The sequence below is a fragment of the Canis aureus genome, chromosome 19 (assembly GCF_053574225.1).
Source record: "Canis aureus isolate CA01 chromosome 19, VMU_Caureus_v.1.0, whole genome shotgun sequence".
NCBI classification, from domain to species: domain Eukaryota; kingdom Metazoa; phylum Chordata; class Mammalia; order Carnivora; family Canidae; genus Canis; species Canis aureus.
In genome coordinates this window covers 13,902,778-13,922,231 of record NC_135629.1, presented here as the reverse complement: position 1 = coordinate 13,922,231, position 19,454 = coordinate 13,902,778, and the positions used below count along the sequence as shown (strand labels likewise).

The 19,454-nt window shown below is 41.8% G+C and overlaps 1 protein-coding gene across 13 annotated transcripts in view; it reads left to right on the top strand.

The window, feature by feature from the left end:
• Nucleotides 1–19,454, top strand: part of ITPR1 (inositol 1,4,5-trisphosphate receptor type 1) — a 319,171-nt gene that overhangs the window by 208,410 nt on the left and 91,307 nt on the right. For 7 of the 13 annotated variants that reach the window (XM_077857995.1, XM_077857997.1, XM_077858001.1 and 4 more), the window contains 4 exons: nt 492–527; nt 1,694–1,744; nt 6,888–7,020; nt 9,025–9,215. In XM_077857995.1, coding sequence (XP_077714121.1) covers nt 492–527; nt 1,694–1,744; nt 6,888–7,020; nt 9,025–9,215 — 411 coding nt within the window. The remainder of the gene's footprint in view (nt 1–491; nt 528–1,693; nt 1,745–6,887; nt 7,021–9,024; nt 9,216–19,454) is intronic. The other 6 variants (XM_077857996.1, XM_077858002.1, XM_077858000.1 and 3 more) reach the window with 2 other exon arrangements.

The following is a 19,454-nucleotide window of genomic DNA, read 5'->3' as shown; positions in this document are numbered from 1 at the left end:
ACAGAATCGTGGAGCTGTCTTTCACAAGCTTTGGGCCTCTGGGAAGGGGAGTGTACCTGAGGCCTCTGTTGTTTTTACCCACCCGTTCTCTTTCTCCCTCTCTGCACCTTGGATATCCTTGGATATGTATATGATTGCTTTTTCTCTTTTGGTGGATGAACAAAACACAGGTGTGCAGTGGTTCTTCCTTTGGCATCCTTTTTTTAATTTTTTTAAAAGATATATTTCCTTCTTGGTCATTAGTTTCTTTCCCTATTTTAAATTCATTTCCCTATCTCAAGGCAATTGGTTTTTCCAACATGATCACATTTAGTGCAGTTTAAAAGAGAAAGTATCTCCCCACCTCAATTGCTCAAGACCTGGTATAGCCATGTCACCTCATCTTTGATCTTGCTTTCTGTGTTTTGTCCTTGAGTGTTGGTCTCTGGACTCTTTGTCACCCACGAGAATGAAGTGCCATAACTAACATGCTTTGTTTTACTCCCAACTAGCTCCCACAAGCTCCGGATTCTGAGAACTCCACAGAGGTGTGTGTTGTTCACCTATATTTGCAGTGACAGCAAATATGGGTGCTTCTCAGTTGTCCTTGTTGAGTGTCTGAGCTGTCGTGGTGAAATTTCTGTCCTGGTGGTAGGTGCAGGAGGGAAATCTTCTGGCTGGGCTGGGAACTGATGGTTTCTGTAATTGAGGTGGCTCTCAGTGTAGGAAAAAAGTTCTGAACTGCTAGAACTAAACCAGAGTGTCCCTCCAGGTGAGATGTGCCTCTCTGAAGGCTTTCAGACAAAACTGTCTCAGTCTTGAAATGTTCAGTTGAGAAACTCTGGAATGTCGAGACCTTTTTGTTAGACAAAATAGACTCTGGGTTCTGTGCAGAGATGATGCAAATTTGAAGTTCTGGATATTAATGCATAGTTGTGGTGAATGCTGTTAATAAAGTCATAGTTTGACACTGCATGCTTCCTGTTCTTCCTATTGCTAACTAAACTCATTAAATAAAGGACTAGAATTAATTACTGCCTCTAAGCTTTTTGGAGAGACCGATTTCTAAGTATCAAAATTTGCTTTCAGAAGCTATTCTAAAATCACAGTAGGGTAAAGCATGAATAAAAGTGTATTTCATTTGAGAAAAGTCTAATGAAAATCTTAAAAATGAAACCAACAGATTATCAAATAGCTGAGTTGCAATGTGGCTGCTTTATAATGATCAGCGTCTAATATGGTAATCAGAGTTCTTCATTGTTAGCAGCTTGGATTAGAATGCTGTGTACCAGTGGGTTGAGGAGAGCTGAGGTGCCATATATGTGTCTGCTCAGAAGTGTATATGCATTGATGTTCTGGTGCATGTGCTATGCAATTATGCATGTATGAATTGTGAGGATTTGCCCTCTTGGTGTCTTGCATTATAACCCTTTTTGGGCTCATGTAAAAGTACATAATATAGCATATGACCAAAAAGTCATAAACCTGGTCATTTAAATACTGCATTAAGGTTGGGTACAGAACAGTTGTTAAGCAGTATTCAAAGTAATTGAGCATTTAGAATGTATCCGGGGAAGAATTTTAAAAGGCCTATAATCCTTTTGTGTAACTCTTTGCTCAGTATGAGCTCTTGGTGTATTTTATTTGTGACTGATACTGAAGATGGCCCTGTCTGCCTAGTGTTGTACTTAAAATGGAATTTCTGCATGCTTAGCAGGAACTTGAACCGAGCCCCCCCCTGAGGCAACTGGAAGACCATAAAAGGGTACGTAGTCTTGGATATTGGGAGCTAATGGCCATAACACCTCCCTCAGCCATGTGCTGTAACTTAAAGACAGCTTTTGTTGGTGTTGATATTGTTAAAGCACTAATCACAGCCATTTGTATCAGTGAGGCTAACTGGTGAGTTTCCCTATTATCTACCCCCGTAGGCCCTATAGGGCCAATGCCTGAATGATGACCAGTAAGCTTTTCATGACCTCTCTTCTTTTTCTGTAGTGGCTTTCTAGTTAAATGAAGTCCTAAAAAATTTTTTTTTCTGTAAGTCACTGATAATCATTATGATTAACTTACAATAAGCAAAAAAAGTATAATGAAAAAGTTCATAATTATGCTATTGAGCTATAAAAACAGCTAATGATAAAATATTTCCTCTGCTCACTTTTTACACAGGTATGAATGTGTGCCAACGAACATTTTTATTGTCCTTAGGGTTATTCTATGTGTACAACTTCTGTACCTTGCTTTTGTCATTTGATATTATATATGATTTTCTTTGAAAGTCTGAAAGTTAATAACGGTCTGAAGTTCCACAAATGAACGAGTGCTTTGTATTATTTTCCTGATGAGGAAATGAAGAAATGAACACATTTCTTTGGGTAGATTTTTAGAAGGGGCATTCTTAGGCCAAAGGATAGATACTTTGTTTAGATGCTCATTCTGCATTGCCAAACCATTTTCTATAAGGCTTACATACATCATTAGCATGCTGACCAATTCATATTACTCATTTTTGGAAGATAATCAGATACCCTGGATTTCTGAGTACTTATCATATGCCAATAACTGCTAAGATTTTTACATGTGTTAACTCATCAATTTAATTTTTATTAATGCTGACATTGGCCCAATGACAGCCATTTCACTTCATCCCCATTCACACATTAGGAAAATGAGACCCAGGAAGATGAAGCACTTTACTCAAGGTCATGGGGTTTAGAACATGGCAGTTATAGCAAAGACTGCCTTGGAATTGTGGTCATCAGTGTCCTGGAAGATTTATACCTGAGATAAATGGGTGGCCTGATGCACCTTTGTTCTGCTCATATACTCCAGCCCCTGCTTAATCCCACCACATCCCAAATTCTTTGCATTCTTCTGGGATTGTAATTTCTCAGGCTATGACCATTTAGCCTTTTCCTCTAGCATCCTGGATCTCTTTACAGTTAGTTGACCAAGGGCCCATTGCACTCCTGTGTTTTCCATCCATGCCTGTCCTGTAAGAATTACCCCGGGCCTTTGAGGTAGCTGGTAAAGATGCAGAGCCAATCCCTCATGCCCTAAGTTCCCAGGGGACACAGTATTGAATGCTAACTAAGGGTGTAACCTTTGGAATTAGAAACAGGTTCAAGTCTCAGTTTGCCAAACCCTAGCTTTGTGATTTGGGGCAAGTTATTTATCTTCCCTGTACCTCAGTTTCTTCTGCTATAAAATGGGGGTACTAATAGTCTCTGCCCCTTAGGACTGTCCTACTGAGCTGTGCACATGAAGCACTTAGTACAGTGGCTACAATATGACAAAGGATATTAACTCTTGTAGTGTAGTTACCTTGCAGACCAAAATGCTTCAATGATTAGGTAGACAATAGTAGCAAAAGGAAGGTATTTTTAAATTGAGGTGCGACCTTAGTGCTGACTAAAGTGTGAAGGGCTCACCACTCATGTGAGAGGGTGATCTTTCCTGCAGCACATGATTTTTAAGTGGCTGGAACCTAGGAAAGCTAAAAGGTCATTTTTTCTCTCCTGTGCCTATGTGGCCATATTAACTCCTTAGTGCCCTGTTCAACACTTGGCTCTATTCCTACATGTTTGAACCAAACTGCAAGATAGGAGCTTGGTTTCATTACTCTGTATCACTGATCTACCATTTTCACTGTTCTAAAATGACACGTACTACAAAAGAAACTCTTGGCCTTTGCCTTTTTCAGTCTTAGGTAATAATGTGTGTATGGAATGTCTTACCAGAGACAAATATCTGATATCTGGTTGCATACTAGGGGTGTAAACTTCTGGGAAAAAATTAGTGTTATTGTTTAAAAAGAGTTGCATGGCCAAATGTTAAAACTGAAGTAGTGACGTTATTTGAGTCATCTTTTTTTTTTTTTTTTCCTTTTCTGCAATCAGGTACTCTGAGAAGAGTTTTGTGTTCTTGAGTAATTTATATCATGATGATTAGGAAGGCTTTTTTCTGTAGTTTTAATTTTTCCTAAATTAAACCACTGGCTCAGAAAACAGAATTTTTCTTAAACCTAAGTTTTTACACTAGGGATTTGCATAACTTTTTATAATGTTGTCCATTTTCTTTATCCTTTTTCCCCTAAAATTATCAGTCTTTATTCCTTCCGAAAAGGAATAAGTCTCAACTTGTTTAAAAAAAAAAAAAAAAGGCAAATCCCACGTGCTCTGTGGGATTTTTTCCCTTGCAGCTTAAACTTTTTTGTGTGTATGGAGAAAGGTGAGATGAATATGTGCCAAAAACCTTATAATTAAGGGTGGGGGGAGAAGTTTGTAGGGTGGAATGTATGTGTGTGTGTTTTTCCATAATTAGCACATTTCATGATATTCTCTTATGGGGGAAAATGTACCATTTGATGCATCAGTTGCTATGGTAACTGCTAGGGTTTTTCTGTGGAAGAAGAGACAAAATGGTAATGTAAGATCCCTTTGTAACTTCACTTGGCATCCAGGCTGCATAAATGTGAAGTTCCTGTTCCTGGAGTCCACGTGTTCCCAGATGGCATGTGTTCCTTTCTTTACCTCCCGCTTGCTTGATTGCAAACTGACCATAGTCGTGCCAATTACCCTCAAGCTCAGGAGTGGGAAATCTGAGTTGTTCCTGCCTGAGGTGGAATTGTAGTGTGAAGACTACAATTGAGACTTTCTTAAAGATGCATGTTGGTTGGTTGGTCATGGTCACCCTGACTTTGACTTGACCATTCAAACCCTATGATCTTCCATATCCTTGCCAGGATGGCTACATTGGTTGTCTTCTGTGGTTGCGGCTTGTAGGTCTCAACCCAGCCATCTACCTCTCAAACAGTTGTTCTTGTGATGCCCAGAGGGATCCAGTTAGAGAATTAGGATGGTTTACTGCCAACCATTCTCTTTTGTGCGAATTCAAAGACTGTATGTTTTGAAAGAAAATCAAACTGATACATCATTATGTTGAAAAAAGGAAATCATATTCAATCTCCTGTTACATTCAGCATGGAGGTAACCTTTTCTTTCTCCTTTTTTGTTCTGAGTAGGCTTCTGTGAATGATCCTCTGAGATTTGTATTTCTCTTATGAAGTCAGCCTTTCAAATCACCGTGCTCTCTTTCAGTGACTGCTTTGGAGGGCATCAATGTGTTTGTACTGGTGCTAGAGATGTAAACACCACCAAAGCTAGATCTTTATAACAAAGTATGGTTTTCTAAGCCATTAAAGAATATTGTACCAAATGCAGTCTATTTAAAAAGTATGTGAAAACCTCATAAATAATTTCCTCATTGGGAACATTCTTGGAATTTTGTATTACAGTCAAGATGGGCAGCAAGTCTCATGAGCTAATAGAAGCACCCTCCTTTGCTGAACTACAATGAGAGACATATTTATGGGTGGGATGGAGAGAAGAAAATAGAGGTTTCTTCATTTCCTGAACTTTGAGTTAAAAATCAGTACTGTCCACCCTCCACCCCTTCACCCCCGTTTATCCCATTCCACTCTGTCCTTGGAGTCTTTGACCAGCAGCATGAATTAAGAAAGTAGAAAAACTTGGCAGTATAGTCCTGGGACCTTCCATGATTTTGATGCTTAACTAAGGAGTTTTCTACCTTCCTTCTTTGTTCCCTGGTCCCATGTCCCCCTGGCACTCTCAGGGCCCTTCTTGCCCTCCTGTCTGCTCCCTCCCATCTTGTTTTGCAGACACCCCACTTGAAGTCTCCAGACCTATTCTTGGAGCTTATTAACAAATCACTTTAAATTCTACTGACTCGTGTTACCATTACATATCTCTTCAGAAGAACTCTTGAGCCTCTATTTTAGACACCTGCTATATTTCAGCACCCCTTCTCTCTGCTAGACTTCTCACTCACCTCTGCTGATGATTTGCCAGAGGAACTCCATGCCTTACTACTTTGTCTCTGGGAAAGAGTCTGGGGGGAGAACCATACAGCTCCTAACTTTCAGAAACTTCCAGACTGGGAGATGGTCTGGGAGTCACTTAGCAGGACCAAACATAGAACAGTGCTGAAAATAAATCCTGCTGCTTTGTGCTACTTTGCTAATGTCCCTAGTATTAGAGAAGAAATCACAGTTTTATTTATTTTTTTGGTTGGAGTTGTGGGAAAGAGTTGTTATGTCTTCTGTCCAAGATTCCTTTGATAGTTATATTTTTTTAAACACTATCTTACGGAAATGTTCAAATATATACAAAAAGAATCAGAAGAGTTTTGAGAACCCAAGAACCTACATTCCTAACTCAACAACTATCAACTCATGGCCACTCTTGTCTCACCTGTATCCCTACCTATTTCCCTCCCTTACTATTTCAAAGCAAATGTCAAACTCATTTCATTCACAGTACTTATTTATTGATTGGCATGTCTAATGTCTGCCGCTACTTTATTTTCTATAGCATATTTTCTTCACCACTTGGCCCATTTAACTATTTCTATAAGAAAGGCTTACTTTCAGCTCATTATATCATTATGCAGTATTACTTTTATATCTTAATATTTTCTTACAATCTTGAGAATAAATCCTGTGCCTGGGGTAACATTTTTATATTGCTATATGAAAGGTGACCTGTAAAGTTTTCATATGAGTTTTATTGGCAGGCCCCAAAGGGACTTTTTTGTTTTTGTTATTGTTAGTTGCCCTTCAAAATTAATGTTCTGTATTTATCACCATGAGGGAGAGTACTTGAGATATTTAATATTCTAGATTGCTTTTTTTTAATGATGTGCTTTCCTGAGAAAATATTGAAGAAGTTAACTTCATAGTTTCCAAGTGCTTTTATTAATAATTTATTTTTTCACTGAGTGAAACTGAGCCAATTATAACTGAGTACCCCCGTGTTTTTTTTAGTATTAGTAGCTCAGTTATGCATTACATTCAGACCTGATTTCATTATCCTGTTTGAATTAAGGGTGAGGCGCTCAGGCAAATTTTGGTCAACCGTTACTATGGAAACATCAGACCTTCAGGAAGAAGAGAAAGCCTTACCAGCTTTGGCAATGGCCCGCTGTCACCAGGAGGACCCAGCAAGCCTGGGGGAGGAGGTAGGCTGTGTGGTGTGCTAATTAGCTGCACGTGTGAATTGAGTGTGTCACATGAGAGCTACATATTTCTCCTTAACAGGTTGAAACTAACAGATGAATTTGGGTGGCAAGTGTGTTTTCTAGCAACTTGTTTTGTCTTTGGTCTACCATCAAAGTGATCTCTAAAAATATTTCCCTGCAATTAGATATTGGCTAAGTATTTTGCCCCTCTTTCCAGTACAGCAACCCTCTGGGTAATTTTTGAATGACTCAAGAAAATTGATTTTACTGCCCATTTTCTTGTGGTCACAAGGATTCATTCTTTTCATTAAATAAAAATGATGTTAGCAGTGAGGATGGTGAAAGCTACCATTTATTGTACACCTACTGAGTGCCAAGGGCTCTCCCAAGCATTTGACATTCTTGTTTGCTCCTCCAAGTACCCCACCCCATTATATGGCAGGTACTATTATCTTTTTTTAACGGAAAAAAGTGGAAGCTTGTTAATGACTGGTCTGTAATTTGAACCTCAATATATCTAATTCTGATTATGCTGTATTCCTCCCAAACTCATAAGGGAGTTAACATATTAAAAAAAAAACTATATAGAATTGTTTAAGAAAAACTCCTCAAAGGGATCACAGAACGTAAACACAGTTACAGGCAAAAGTTGCAAGAACATTAAACTCAACTGTAGGTGTGAGTTTTGGTTTTAAGGGGGCCAGGAGCTCAGTGCTCTCTTGAAGCACAAATATGAGTTGTCTGATTCCTTGTCTATAATGATGACTGTTACACACTATAGGCTTGAGGGGCATTCTGTAGGTAGCACCAAAATACTCAATGATTAATAAAGTTATCCTAGCAATTTCTGGGAAGGCATCTTGGCATTTCTCACCAAATGAAGCGTATTTGCTCACTTCATGGGACTCTATAGCTTCAGTGAAGATATAGTTATTAGAACGTCCCAGGAAGAGGGACCTTAGCATTTCATCTGAAAGTTCTCATGCAGAAGTTCCTCGCATAACACCTCAAACATATTTCTCTTTACTTTTGTAGTGGGGTCATTCCAATAATATGTGAGGCCTATGGGAGGCCTTATGAGGGCATTTTAGAAATGCATCAGGGATGGTTTCTGCTTTAAAAAGCTGTAAGAGAGAAGAGACACAGCCCAATTTCTGCTCTGCACTATGGATATAATAGATCTAGATAGTCAAGAAAAGCAGTGTAAAGGAGGTGGCATTTGAATTGAGGTCTGTGGGGAAGGACTGGTAGATGATTTCTTCTTTTTGAAATCGATCAACCCATGTCCCCGTATACATTAACGTTTCAGTTATTGGCAATAATAATGCAAGGCAAGTTCATATGTAGGCACTTCCTAAACACAGTTGGAATGCATTCCACTAAAATGACATAGGCCCTGTCTTAGGTTTATTCATGTCATCTAAAGCTCAGTGGGGATGGGAATTTCATCTGTTTTCTTCAGTCTCTAGTGCCAGCTCTTGGTTCCATGCCAAGCACTGAGTAACAATTTATTGAATAAATGAGTGAATAAACGAACAAACAAACAAATTATGTGAAAGGTTGAGTTTGGGTTTGTTAAAAACAGGGTTAAAATCATTGTTATAGGCTATATTTTCTTAGGAGTATTCTAAGACATGTATAAGATTGGTTTGTCTCTTGAACTCAAAGTTTTTTTTTAATAATTCTGCATCAAGTCATTGTATTTTAATGTCAGGGAGTCTTGGCTGGATGGCTTTAGGTCTCTTGCTAGAAATCTGTCATTCTTTATCTTACCTGCCTGAGTCTATACACTATCTCTGTTACTTACAAACTGGATATCTTCCTTGAAGACAAGTGACTTCATCTGTTTCCTAATAATTAGTACCTTCCTTGTGGGGTTTTTAAGAAGGTTAAAAGAGATAATACTAACAATAAAATATTTAGTGCATTGAGTGTTGGTACATAGTAAGTATGCAATACATACTCTGCTTATGGTTAAAAAAAAACAATGTTCCATCTTCCTAGGAGGAGGCTCTGGGTCCAGCTCCACGAGCAGGGGTGAGATGAGCCTGGCTGAGGTTCAGTGCCACCTTGACAAGGAGGGTGCCTCCAATCTGGTCATTGACCTCATAATGAATGCATCCAGTGACCGAGTGTTTCATGAAAGCATTCTCCTGGCCATCGCCCTCCTGGAAGGTGGCAACACCACCATACAGGTAAGAAGGCAGCTTGCTGCTGTGTGGCATCCCTACTGAGCAGGAAGAGAATCTAAGACCTAGGCACCTGGGTAGTGCCAAGGCTCTTCTATGATGGACAGCTCATTCTTAGAGCACAAAATTCTGTTCTTATGAAAAGCAAATTCTACCAGTATTTTCCTTGGTCATTCAGTCATAATTCAGACTTGGTTTCAAAACATGAGTTACATTTAAAAATTGATAAACTGCTGAGGATGTGCAAAGAAAATTGGTCCAAGATCTGGGGCATGGTAGGAAGTCTATATATGTTTGTTCAATGAGTGATTGAGTGAAGTGTATTTATAGTTTTTATCCAAGATCCTACATAATCCCATCAGTAGATGTCCAAAAAGGATTTTGGGTTGTCTGTGCTGTTTAGATTTAATTTTTGTATCAATAGACACTGCAGCTGTTGCTAGCTATAAATTTCTGTACCTTTCAAGTGAAAAGTTCAGTAAAACCATTTGAACTAATAACATCAATTTGAACTAATAGGAGAAAGTCAGGTTAGGTCAGTCAGAGATGTGTAGATGATTTTTTTGGCAGCTGGATATGATATGTGTTTTAAAAGAGTAATAAATACTTGAAAGAATTCTTGATAGAAGTCCTTAGTGAAGTAATTTTAATGAATTTAATAATTACATATTAATAATTTTCATGTCAAAATGGCAATTAAAATTATTTCTTTAAATATTTTATTATTCCCTTCTTCATGTAGCCTTCCTTCTCTGTTGGCTTTTGAATAAGGGTTTACTTAGCTGTGTGTTTGTGTTTGTGTGTACACATACATACTGATAACTCCTTTATCGAGATATAATTAATATACCATAAACTTCATCCTTATGTGTATATCTGACTTGACATTAAATTCTTGAGTCTGAACTTAATTCAGAGTCCAGGTTAATGGAGTCTTGGTTCTTAGTACAAACTAGAAAGGGAAGTGGCTTGCTGAGGATAGGTTCGCCCCAGGCCAGGCTGCATTCTCACTGCTCACTCTCCCAAATGCCCTGCCCTTGCACAAGCTGCACACCCACCTGTGGCAGTCCTGTCTTCTCACATTCCCTTCCCAGCTTGCCCTAACACACACTTTCACTATTAGGTGGGGCTGTAAGTAGAGATTTGAACCAGTGGCAGAGTCCACTGCATGCCTGAATATTCACATTGGCACCGGAGTTGTGACACACTGGGATTGCTGTTTGATTTTGTCACATGCGAGTCTGACCGTGAGTGTGGGTGGGTCCTGTGGTCCTTCTCATCATTAGGATGTGGCCCACCCACTGCCGTGTCAGACTGGAAGCAGTGCTCAAATCCTCCTTGTCTTTCAACCACATGATTTCCAGTAACTAGATCATTTGAATTAAACATTTATTGAGCACTTTGTGGGTATACAGTGCTTTAGTAGAGACTAAGGCTGTGGTTTCTAGACCCTGGAGCCAGATGGTCTATGAGAATTTTCTTCAGGCATAGTCAAGTATGAAAAATGAAGGCAGTGTGGTGAGTTTTTCATAAATTAAGTTGTATTCAATTTGAAAGACCATCTTACCATTTTATTTCTGATATTATATCCTCTTCAGTGTCTATACTTTAATGAAAAGATTTGAATATTGGATGACAGTTTTTTTTCTTGACTATTGACTAAAGAAGTTGGAAACCCTAGGTTATTCCTTCCCCTTCCCAGTTTTCTTTTAAAGCTTTACTAATTAGAGAAATCCTAGAATCCTAGAAGCTCAGTCTTTAAGAAATTGAAAACTCTAGCAAGGATACAAGAATGCAAACACATACACATAGGAAGCTCTGTCTCAAGGATAGTGGTAATACCATCCAAAAGGTAAGAATGATAATGTGGACCCTCCAAGGAAGAAGTAACAACATCTATGTGAGGAGTCAGGGGAAGGTTTTTTGATGAGCTTGGCTTTGAAGGATGGCTGCAAGTCTAAAAGGCGGAAACTGGGTGTGGAGCTGGGGCATGGAGTGGCTGTTGTGCCACTTGGGAGAGAAGAGGAGGCCCAGAGAGCAGGAACTGTGGTGGTGCTGATAGAACAGGGACTGGATCCCTCTGACTGAGCAGAACTGGCATAGGGTGGTGAATGGGGGCTGGCAGCGGGAGAGTTGGGCAGGGCAGCCCTTCACAGGGCCTTGGAGCTGCATGTTAGGACTATAAATCTGGCAGTGTAGGACAGATAAGTTGAGGAAAGCAGGGTCCAGAGGAGGCAGCCCAATAATTATAAAGCTAATTAGCAGTAATTTGGGGGAGAGCTAATGAGAACCTAAACTGAAAATAATTCTATGATAAAATTGGTCATAACTTAGGAGAGAATATTTTCTAGGAGGGGCACAGGGGAACATTTGAGGTACTGGAGATATTTCCAGTTACATGAGTACATACCTGTTTCAAAGTCCGTGACCATACAGTTAAAATAAGTTTGTTGTATATAAGTTATACCTCAGTAGAAAAGGAATGATGGAGAGAAAAACCTAGTGGGGCAAAAGGACTAGGGACAGGATATCACAAGTGCTGACTCTCTAATGCTCCCTGCTTGAGGTGGGAGCCTACACTCATTGATAGTTGGTAAATGTTGCCCAAAATGGCACCTAAAGGGATGTTGGAGATGAGAAGGTCAGAGGTCCCAGTTGGCTCTTGGAGGCTTCAAAGAGTCTGGATGACAAGATGCATGAAGGCACCATTAATTAAGGAATAATGAAGCATGGAAAGGGCTTGCGGGGGCTGAGGGCCGCCGGCGCTGAGGCGGGCTGGCAAGATGAAGTCTGAGGTTCTGGCAGGATGCCGTGTTTTTCACAGTGTACCCCTGATGGCAATGGCAAGGCACACAGAAGCTGTTTTTCCTTCAAGTTCTTTATCTTGTAAAGTAATTATGAATATTAGTTTCATGTTTTCACACATTTATTACTCATATGCTCAGGCTCCAGATGAAATGCCATGATAGAGCTCCAGTAGTTCAGCCTCTCAGGGAGCGGAGATGTTTTCTCTCAAGGCAGCCAGCGTGCTCATGAGTGGGTGAGCCAGGATGGGAGGGCATAGCACTGAGGGCATGCATGCTCGCTCTTTCCTCCTCCCTCTCCCTGTCCTCCCCCACCCCCCTTCTGTGACCTCAGAGGGTGGAGGGGAAATCTAGCCCACCGCTTCAGTAGAGACCTGTGGTTCCAGGAAAATTCATTCTAGCCCAGAGTTGACTTGCCAGATCTCCCTTGGCCCCGAGCTTCTCTTTCTCTGGAGAAAATGATGTGGAACTCGGTTGTGTGTGGAGCCAGTTAAGGACAGGAACCTTGAAGCCCCAGGGGGAGTGATGTAAAATTTCGTCCTGCTTTAGAGGAGCTGGTTTGAAGTAGTACGTGACCAGCTGGGAAGTTAGTCTGAGTGGGGTTAAAACTGCCATTGTGACTATTAATGATTGCTGAAATGCTGTACTCCACTAAAGGCAGGGTCAGTTCCAGCCGGAATTCCGTGCTTATTATCACTTCCTGTTCAGATTGTCATGTTATGGCCTCAGGAAGGGAAATTGGTCTGAGGTCAGGTGGGCTTCCATAGATTAATATTTTTCAGTGACAGGCCATAGAAAGGGTGATCACAGGAGAGCATGGAGGGCTACAGAGTTCCGGAACTGCATGTTGCCTATGCGGGTAGAGGGCCGCAGAAGGACCCTTATGCTTAGAAGCACTTCATCACAGGATTTGGGATGTGTTTCACCCAAAGAAGGAGAATGAGACCCACCTTCCAGTCTGGGTCTGTATGGGATTAAGGAAGTTATTCCTGGGTTTCTGTTCCTGTATCTATCAAGTATGAAACATAAGAATGAACCCTTGGGATCCTTGTCACTATGAGTCAGAACCTTTAAACAGTTATTAGGTATTTTCCCAGGAATTCCTGGAACCTAGTAGTGATGGTTGGCTGGTTCCATTTCTGAAGTTTCCTTGGCTTATGAAAACAATTATTAAAAATATGGTTGAACAAACTTCAGGTGAGCCATACAATGGCATACTATTCAGCAATTAAAAAGTACAAACTATTGATAAATGCAATAACTTGAATGCATCTCAAGAGCATTACACTGAGTAAAAGGAGCCCACCTTAAAAGGAGACCTGCTATATGGTTCTAATTATATGACATTCTCAAAAGGACAAGACTGTAGTGATGAAGGACAGATCAGTGTTTGCCAGGATTAGGAGTGAGGGGACAATATGACTCTAAAGAGCACAAGGGAGATTTTTGTGTGACGACTCTGTTGTGTGTCCTGCTTTTTGGTGGTGGCCACATGAGTCTATCCATTTGTGAAAGTTTGTGGAACTGTATACCAAAGAAGGTCGGTGTTACTACATGTTCATTTTAAAAATTAATGAAAGTAAAAACTGTAATGATGATGATAATGGCCGGGTGAGTGTTTGTTATGAGCCAGGAATTATGCTCCAGCATCTATCGCATATCATTTCATTTAATCCCCACGCTCCCTATAAGAGGCAGTTTCCATAATTACCCCTTTTTTACAGAAACTAAAATGAAAAATTATTTTTTTAAAAGATTTTATTTATTTATCCATGAGCGACACAGAGAGAGGCAGAGATACAGGCAGAGGGAGAAACAGGCTCCACGCAGGGAGCTGACACGGGACTAGATCCCAGGTCCCCAGGACCACGTCCCAGGCCGAAGGCAGCACTAAACCGCTGAGCCACCCAGGCTGCCCTAAAATGAAAAATTATTAAGGAACCTGCCCAAAATCATACAGAGTAAGTAACAGACCTAAGAGTTGAACCAGGGCAGCTTGGCTCTTACAAATGCCTCTTTGCCTGTGATGGCTTCATTCTGAGGAATGATGGTAAAGATCCGAGGAGGAACAGTAGGTGCTTTATAAAGAAAGATGACTTGCTCCTTCCTACAAGGTCAGTCCTTGCCATCTTTAGAGACAGAGGCATAGGTGGGCCAGGGATGGGAGCTGTGCCGGGCACACATGACCCCCATTGTAGCAAGGAAGAAACTGAAGTTCCGTGGGGGTTCTACAGAAGTAGACTTACTAGCATGTGCCTCTTGTCTCTTCTCGCCCCCTGTTTTAGTTCTGTTGTTTAGCAGCACCCCCTAAATTTAGTGGCTTAAAGCAGTGGTAATTCTGGCACCTGTCACAATTCCGTGGGCTTGGGCTCAGCTGGGTGGTTCTTCCCCTCCATGTGATCTTGGCATTGGCTCAATGTGGTAGTCGGCTCTGCTGGCCACTCATGTAGCTGTGGCACTTGGTGCTGGTTCTCAGCTGGGAGCTCATTGGGGGCTGTCACTGGGACTGCCTTGGTTCTCCTCCATGTGGCCTTTCCATGTCATTTGGAATTCGTAGAGCACAGTGGCTGAGTTCAAAGCAGTGTTTCAAGAAGCAGAAAGTGGAAGCTACAAATCCTTTTAAGCCCTGAGCTCAGGGGGATTCCTAGAATGTCACTTCTGCCTTGTCCTTTTGATCAAAGGCAGTCATAAGGGCAGCCCAGTTATCAGGGCAGGGGAGAAAAAGCATCTCTGGTTGAGAGGAGGGCATGTACGCAAAAGGAGGGAGGGTGGGCACGTTTGAAGACTGGCTCTGCCCCCTGCCATTATAATTGATTGAGCACCTACCATGGGCCAGTCCAACCCCTGAGTTGGGTGCTAAAGTTTCAAAAAGAGGGAGACACCATTGTGTGCCATAGAGGAGCTTTGTTCTCCCTGGAAATTCAGTTCCATCTTGCAGAAATGACAACTCATCTTCTTCCCCTTCAGGGTGATCTGTGAATATTCAACCCATTCCTGAGGATAAAGTCACGGGGGCCTGTAGCTCTCTAAAAGTTCTGAATTTCATTGCCCAGACCTTAGAGGATTCAATTATGGGAATCCAAAAATAAAGACATGTAGCACTTGCTAGCAGCCCTCATGGAGAGAGTTTGCTCCCTTATTCTGAAACCTTGTTATCTGTGACATCATCACCTAAAGCCTTGGAATGACAGGAAGCCAAATTCAGGATATTTCCCAGGCTGGCATAATGGACTCCTAGGGACGGTGTCCTCAAGTTTTCTAGCATCTTCTCTCTCTGCCCTGGCCATCCTGAGGGTAGATCTAATCTCCAAAACTCCTCCTACCCGAGTGCCATCAGAGCAGCTCAGACTTCATCATCAACGAACCCTCTGCTTACCGGAACAAGATGGTATCACTGCCCCTGGGCTCTGCAAGGGGGGAGTGACACGTTGCCCAGCCACAGAATCAAACTCCTCTTTGAGCAACCCCTGTTTTTTCTCCCCACTCTTTCACCCCCCTTCCTGCCAGCCCTCAGAAGGAATCTTTCCTTTCTGCTTAGTGTTTTGTAGCAAGTGGGAAACTATAAAATAAGCATTTGCTTATGAATTAATTTTTGGCACACTCCGGGCTCAGCAAGCCTTACGGCACTTGCATATCCGTCCTTCAAGTCCTTGCCAATTTCTGTGTTCCTTCCTCCTGAGACGTTCCCACCAGCACCCGGGGGAAGTTCCCTGTGCTTCCTCTTCCCTGCAGGAGGGTGGAGGCTGTCCTTACCTGGAGAAAAGGAGGAGTAAAATATATCTTTGAATATTATCTGTGTTTTCAGTTTTGTTTTTTTTTTTAAAGCAAATACAGATGTTCGGGGATATATGTGCTGACATGACCATCAAGAGCCTCTTAGCAAATTAAGGGGACAGACATAACAAAAAAATTTTTTTGGACTAATTGCTTCCGGTTGCAGAAGCACAGTGAATTTTATGTATCAAATGGCTGCCCACAGCTATTCTTATGCCAAGTCTAGCCTACAGACACACCCAAAAAGGGCTTTCTTTTCTGCACGTACGCAGCTGGAGATGGAAAATGTGAGAAGTGCTCCATCAGGAAACTGGCTTGCAAATTCATCTGAGAGAGATCCTAGTCCTTGGGGCCTTTTCCCCACCACACACTTATTTTTTGTGGTTGGCCTAAGAAATCAGCCCAAGAGCCAATGTCAGATAAGAAATCTCCCACTCCTTCCAGAAGAAGTCACCAGAAGAGCACACTGGAGTAGCATGTTGGTCTAGCTACCTCTGACCAGTTAACAGAGAGATGAGGGCAGAAAGAGCAATTTGATTTGCCTTTGCTAGAGATGGAAGGCCAATTTGTGAAGAAGAGCAGCCATGGTTTCACAGGGCGCTCACCCTTAGAAGGAGCAGAAGATTGGTGTGTGAGCAAGTTACGTAAAAGGGTGTTGTTTTTGGCAGGGAAGTCAGGAATGACTCATTTCTGAGTGGTGTTTTCTGACCTCAGGTTTTATCCATGTGGGAAATTAGTATTGCCTGCCGCAGTCAGAAGACTGTTCCTCCTTGCCCCAGGGTGAGGGGGTTTGAGAGCCATTGGCATTGAAATAAGAGAGGAGCAGGTGGCCTGTCCCCAGTAGGCTTCCCTGGACACTGCCCTTCAGCTGAAGCTGTAAAGGGTCTGAACCGCCGCCCATTGGCCCTCCTTTGAGAGTTGGTGGCAAAGGGTCAGAGACTTTGGGGACACTGCCGAGAAGGGAAGCCTATGACGTGGGAAGGAGCTTGGCTTCTAGAGTGGAAGCACCTGTGTTGGAATCCCAGCTCTGCCGTTGGCCTGTGATGTGACCTTGGACTTTTTCAGGATGCTTTGAAACTCACTCAGTTTTCTCATCTGTAAAATAAGAGGAAAACTAAGCCCTTTCCTCATGGAGCTGTGAGAGGATAAAAACAGGAGCATGGGGATAAAGTGCCTGTTCCAGTAGACACTACACACCTGTGAGCTGCTGCCATGGGGACTGATTGTGTGGAATGAGGAAGGTCTGGGTTCGAGCCCGACGTCTGCTACGTCCCTCTTGAGGACCTGGGGCAGAGTCCTTAACCTCTGTCAGCATGGTTGCCAAGTGGAGAGCAGGATGGTGACAGTGTCCCTCTCACAGGGCTCCTGGGACAGTTAGACAAGGTGGCCCACAGAAGGTGCCTCATGCAGTTGCCAGGGTTGTAGAAACGTCTCAGAATTAGCTGATTATCTTTATTAATAAATATTTTTCATTTAAAAACTGGATTTCAGGGGTGCCAGAGTGGCTCAGTTGGTTAAGTTCCTGACTCCTGATTTTGGCTCAGGTCATGATCTCAGGTTCGTGGGATGGAGCCCCAAGTCATGTTGGACTCCACGCTCCGTGGGGAGTTTCCTTCTCCCTTGGCCCCTGCCCCACCCCACATTCTTGCACTGATGCTCTGTCTTTCTCTCTCTCTCTCAAATAATAAATCAATGTTTCTTAAAAAATGGACTTCCATTTTTTAAAATAGGTTTCTTCTCAGGAAGCTGATGTTTGAGCTTTTGCTTTTATGTAGCAGTTTACAATCCAGTGGGCCTGGGGGGTACTGTTTTACCTCGTGTTCATCCTCAGTTCACCTAAGTCCCTCTGACTATATATTTGAAATGATGATGGAGGTCCAGAAGGTTGGGACACTTTCTTACCTTAGGTACTGGTTACTTATAATGACAGATATTCTGGGTAAATTGGAAAGCAAAGGGCAGTCCAGTCACTCTGTGGCTTTAAGTACTCCCTGACCAGCCTTTCCAACCTCCTCCCCCCCCACTTTTTTTTTTTTGGTCCAAGTAATCTCTTTGATCACTTGTCAGCACATGGTATGCACTATACCTCCTTAGCAGCCTTTTCCATTCCCAGGAAACTAGTGTGTCACTGAACAAAGATCTTTTTAAGTTTTTTGGTCTCAAAATTCAAGTTTTGATAGAAACTCAACATTCAAAGGTGGTTGCCATTCTTGGGAACATGAAACGCGAATGACCCTCCTGAAAAAGGAAAGTGACCCCTTGCACAGTGTAATCCTGGTCGTGGCAGCTCTCTGAGCGATGGTGGTCACAAGAGAAGGCATGGGCCTGTTGGCTTAGTTTTGTAATTCAGAGCAAGAAATGACTGCAGGGATTGTCAGCACATATGTTTGTGGCTCCTCCTCACTTAGATATGAGAAGCATAGTCCCATTGGTGTGCTCCTAAGGGAAAAATGTGTGCACCAGGCTGATGTGTTTTAGAGGAATTGGAGACACAGTATTATTTTTCTTTTTTTCCTGAATAGTAAAGCCAACAATTTAGGCAGAAGTGGGCAGGTACACGTATCTGCTCTTGTGGCCTTCCACTAGAGGACTGCATTTACTGAGGGTTATGGAGAGATCTTTGGAAGCAGAATGTTAATCTCTTTCCTTCATGCAAAACCTAGAAGGAGGAATTGGTTTCTAAGAGGTGTCTTCAAAGAAACCCTCGGATTTTCCATGGTCTTCAGAATTTGACCAAAGAGCAGAAAAAATGTCTGAGAAGACTCAAAAAGAGACTATATATTGAACCATCATTTCATTTTATCCTATTAAATCCACAAGGAGCCCAGATTTTCCTTCTTTCTTTCTCTTCCTTCAGGTCTAGTGAGAGGTCTGTGCTGTTCCTAATTTTCCTTAATGACTTCTAAGTAGGGAATGCTGCTTATGAACTTCCAGGTTGACACCTCATTCTCCTCTTTTGGCTTGTGATATGTTAATCCAGGGCTTGGCAAACTATGGCCAGTAGGTCAAATCCAGTCTGCAGCCTGCTTTTGTAAATAAAGTTTTATTGGAACATAGCCTTGCTTACTCCTTTAATATATCTCTGGCTGCTTTCATGCTATGAGGGCAGGGTTAGATAGTTGCAACAGAGACAGGATAACCTGCAAAGCCTAGAATATTTACCATTTAGCCCTTTACCGAAATCTTTACCAACCCCTGTGCTTGTTGAATCTTTGCTGTCTAAATATTAATCTGTTGAAGGGGAAGAACCATGGCTTTTCCTCCTTGTTCTGTGCTGGTATGACAATGGTGGCCTTTTAGTAAATATTCACCAGATGACCAATATCCTAAGTCCCAAGATATTGTGGCCACTTACTCACCTAATAAATAGGAATTCAGGGAAAGAGAGATCCATACTTTATCTTTCCCTTCTTTTTTTCAGGAGGTGGTGGTTTGCAAGGACAGTGGGATTGACAGTGGGACTATGTTTTAGAAGACTTTTTTTTTTCCTCCCATAGGTGATCTTTCCTTTACTGTCTCTACTCGGATATATTCTATTACCCATTTACCACCTTTCAACGCAGATTTGGAAAGCAGACTAAAGCAGCTCTTTCCTGTAGGGATTTGTCCATGTGGCTCAAGAGTCTCGGTACCTGGGATTGCAGGTTTTTCATCTGTGAGCTCTCTC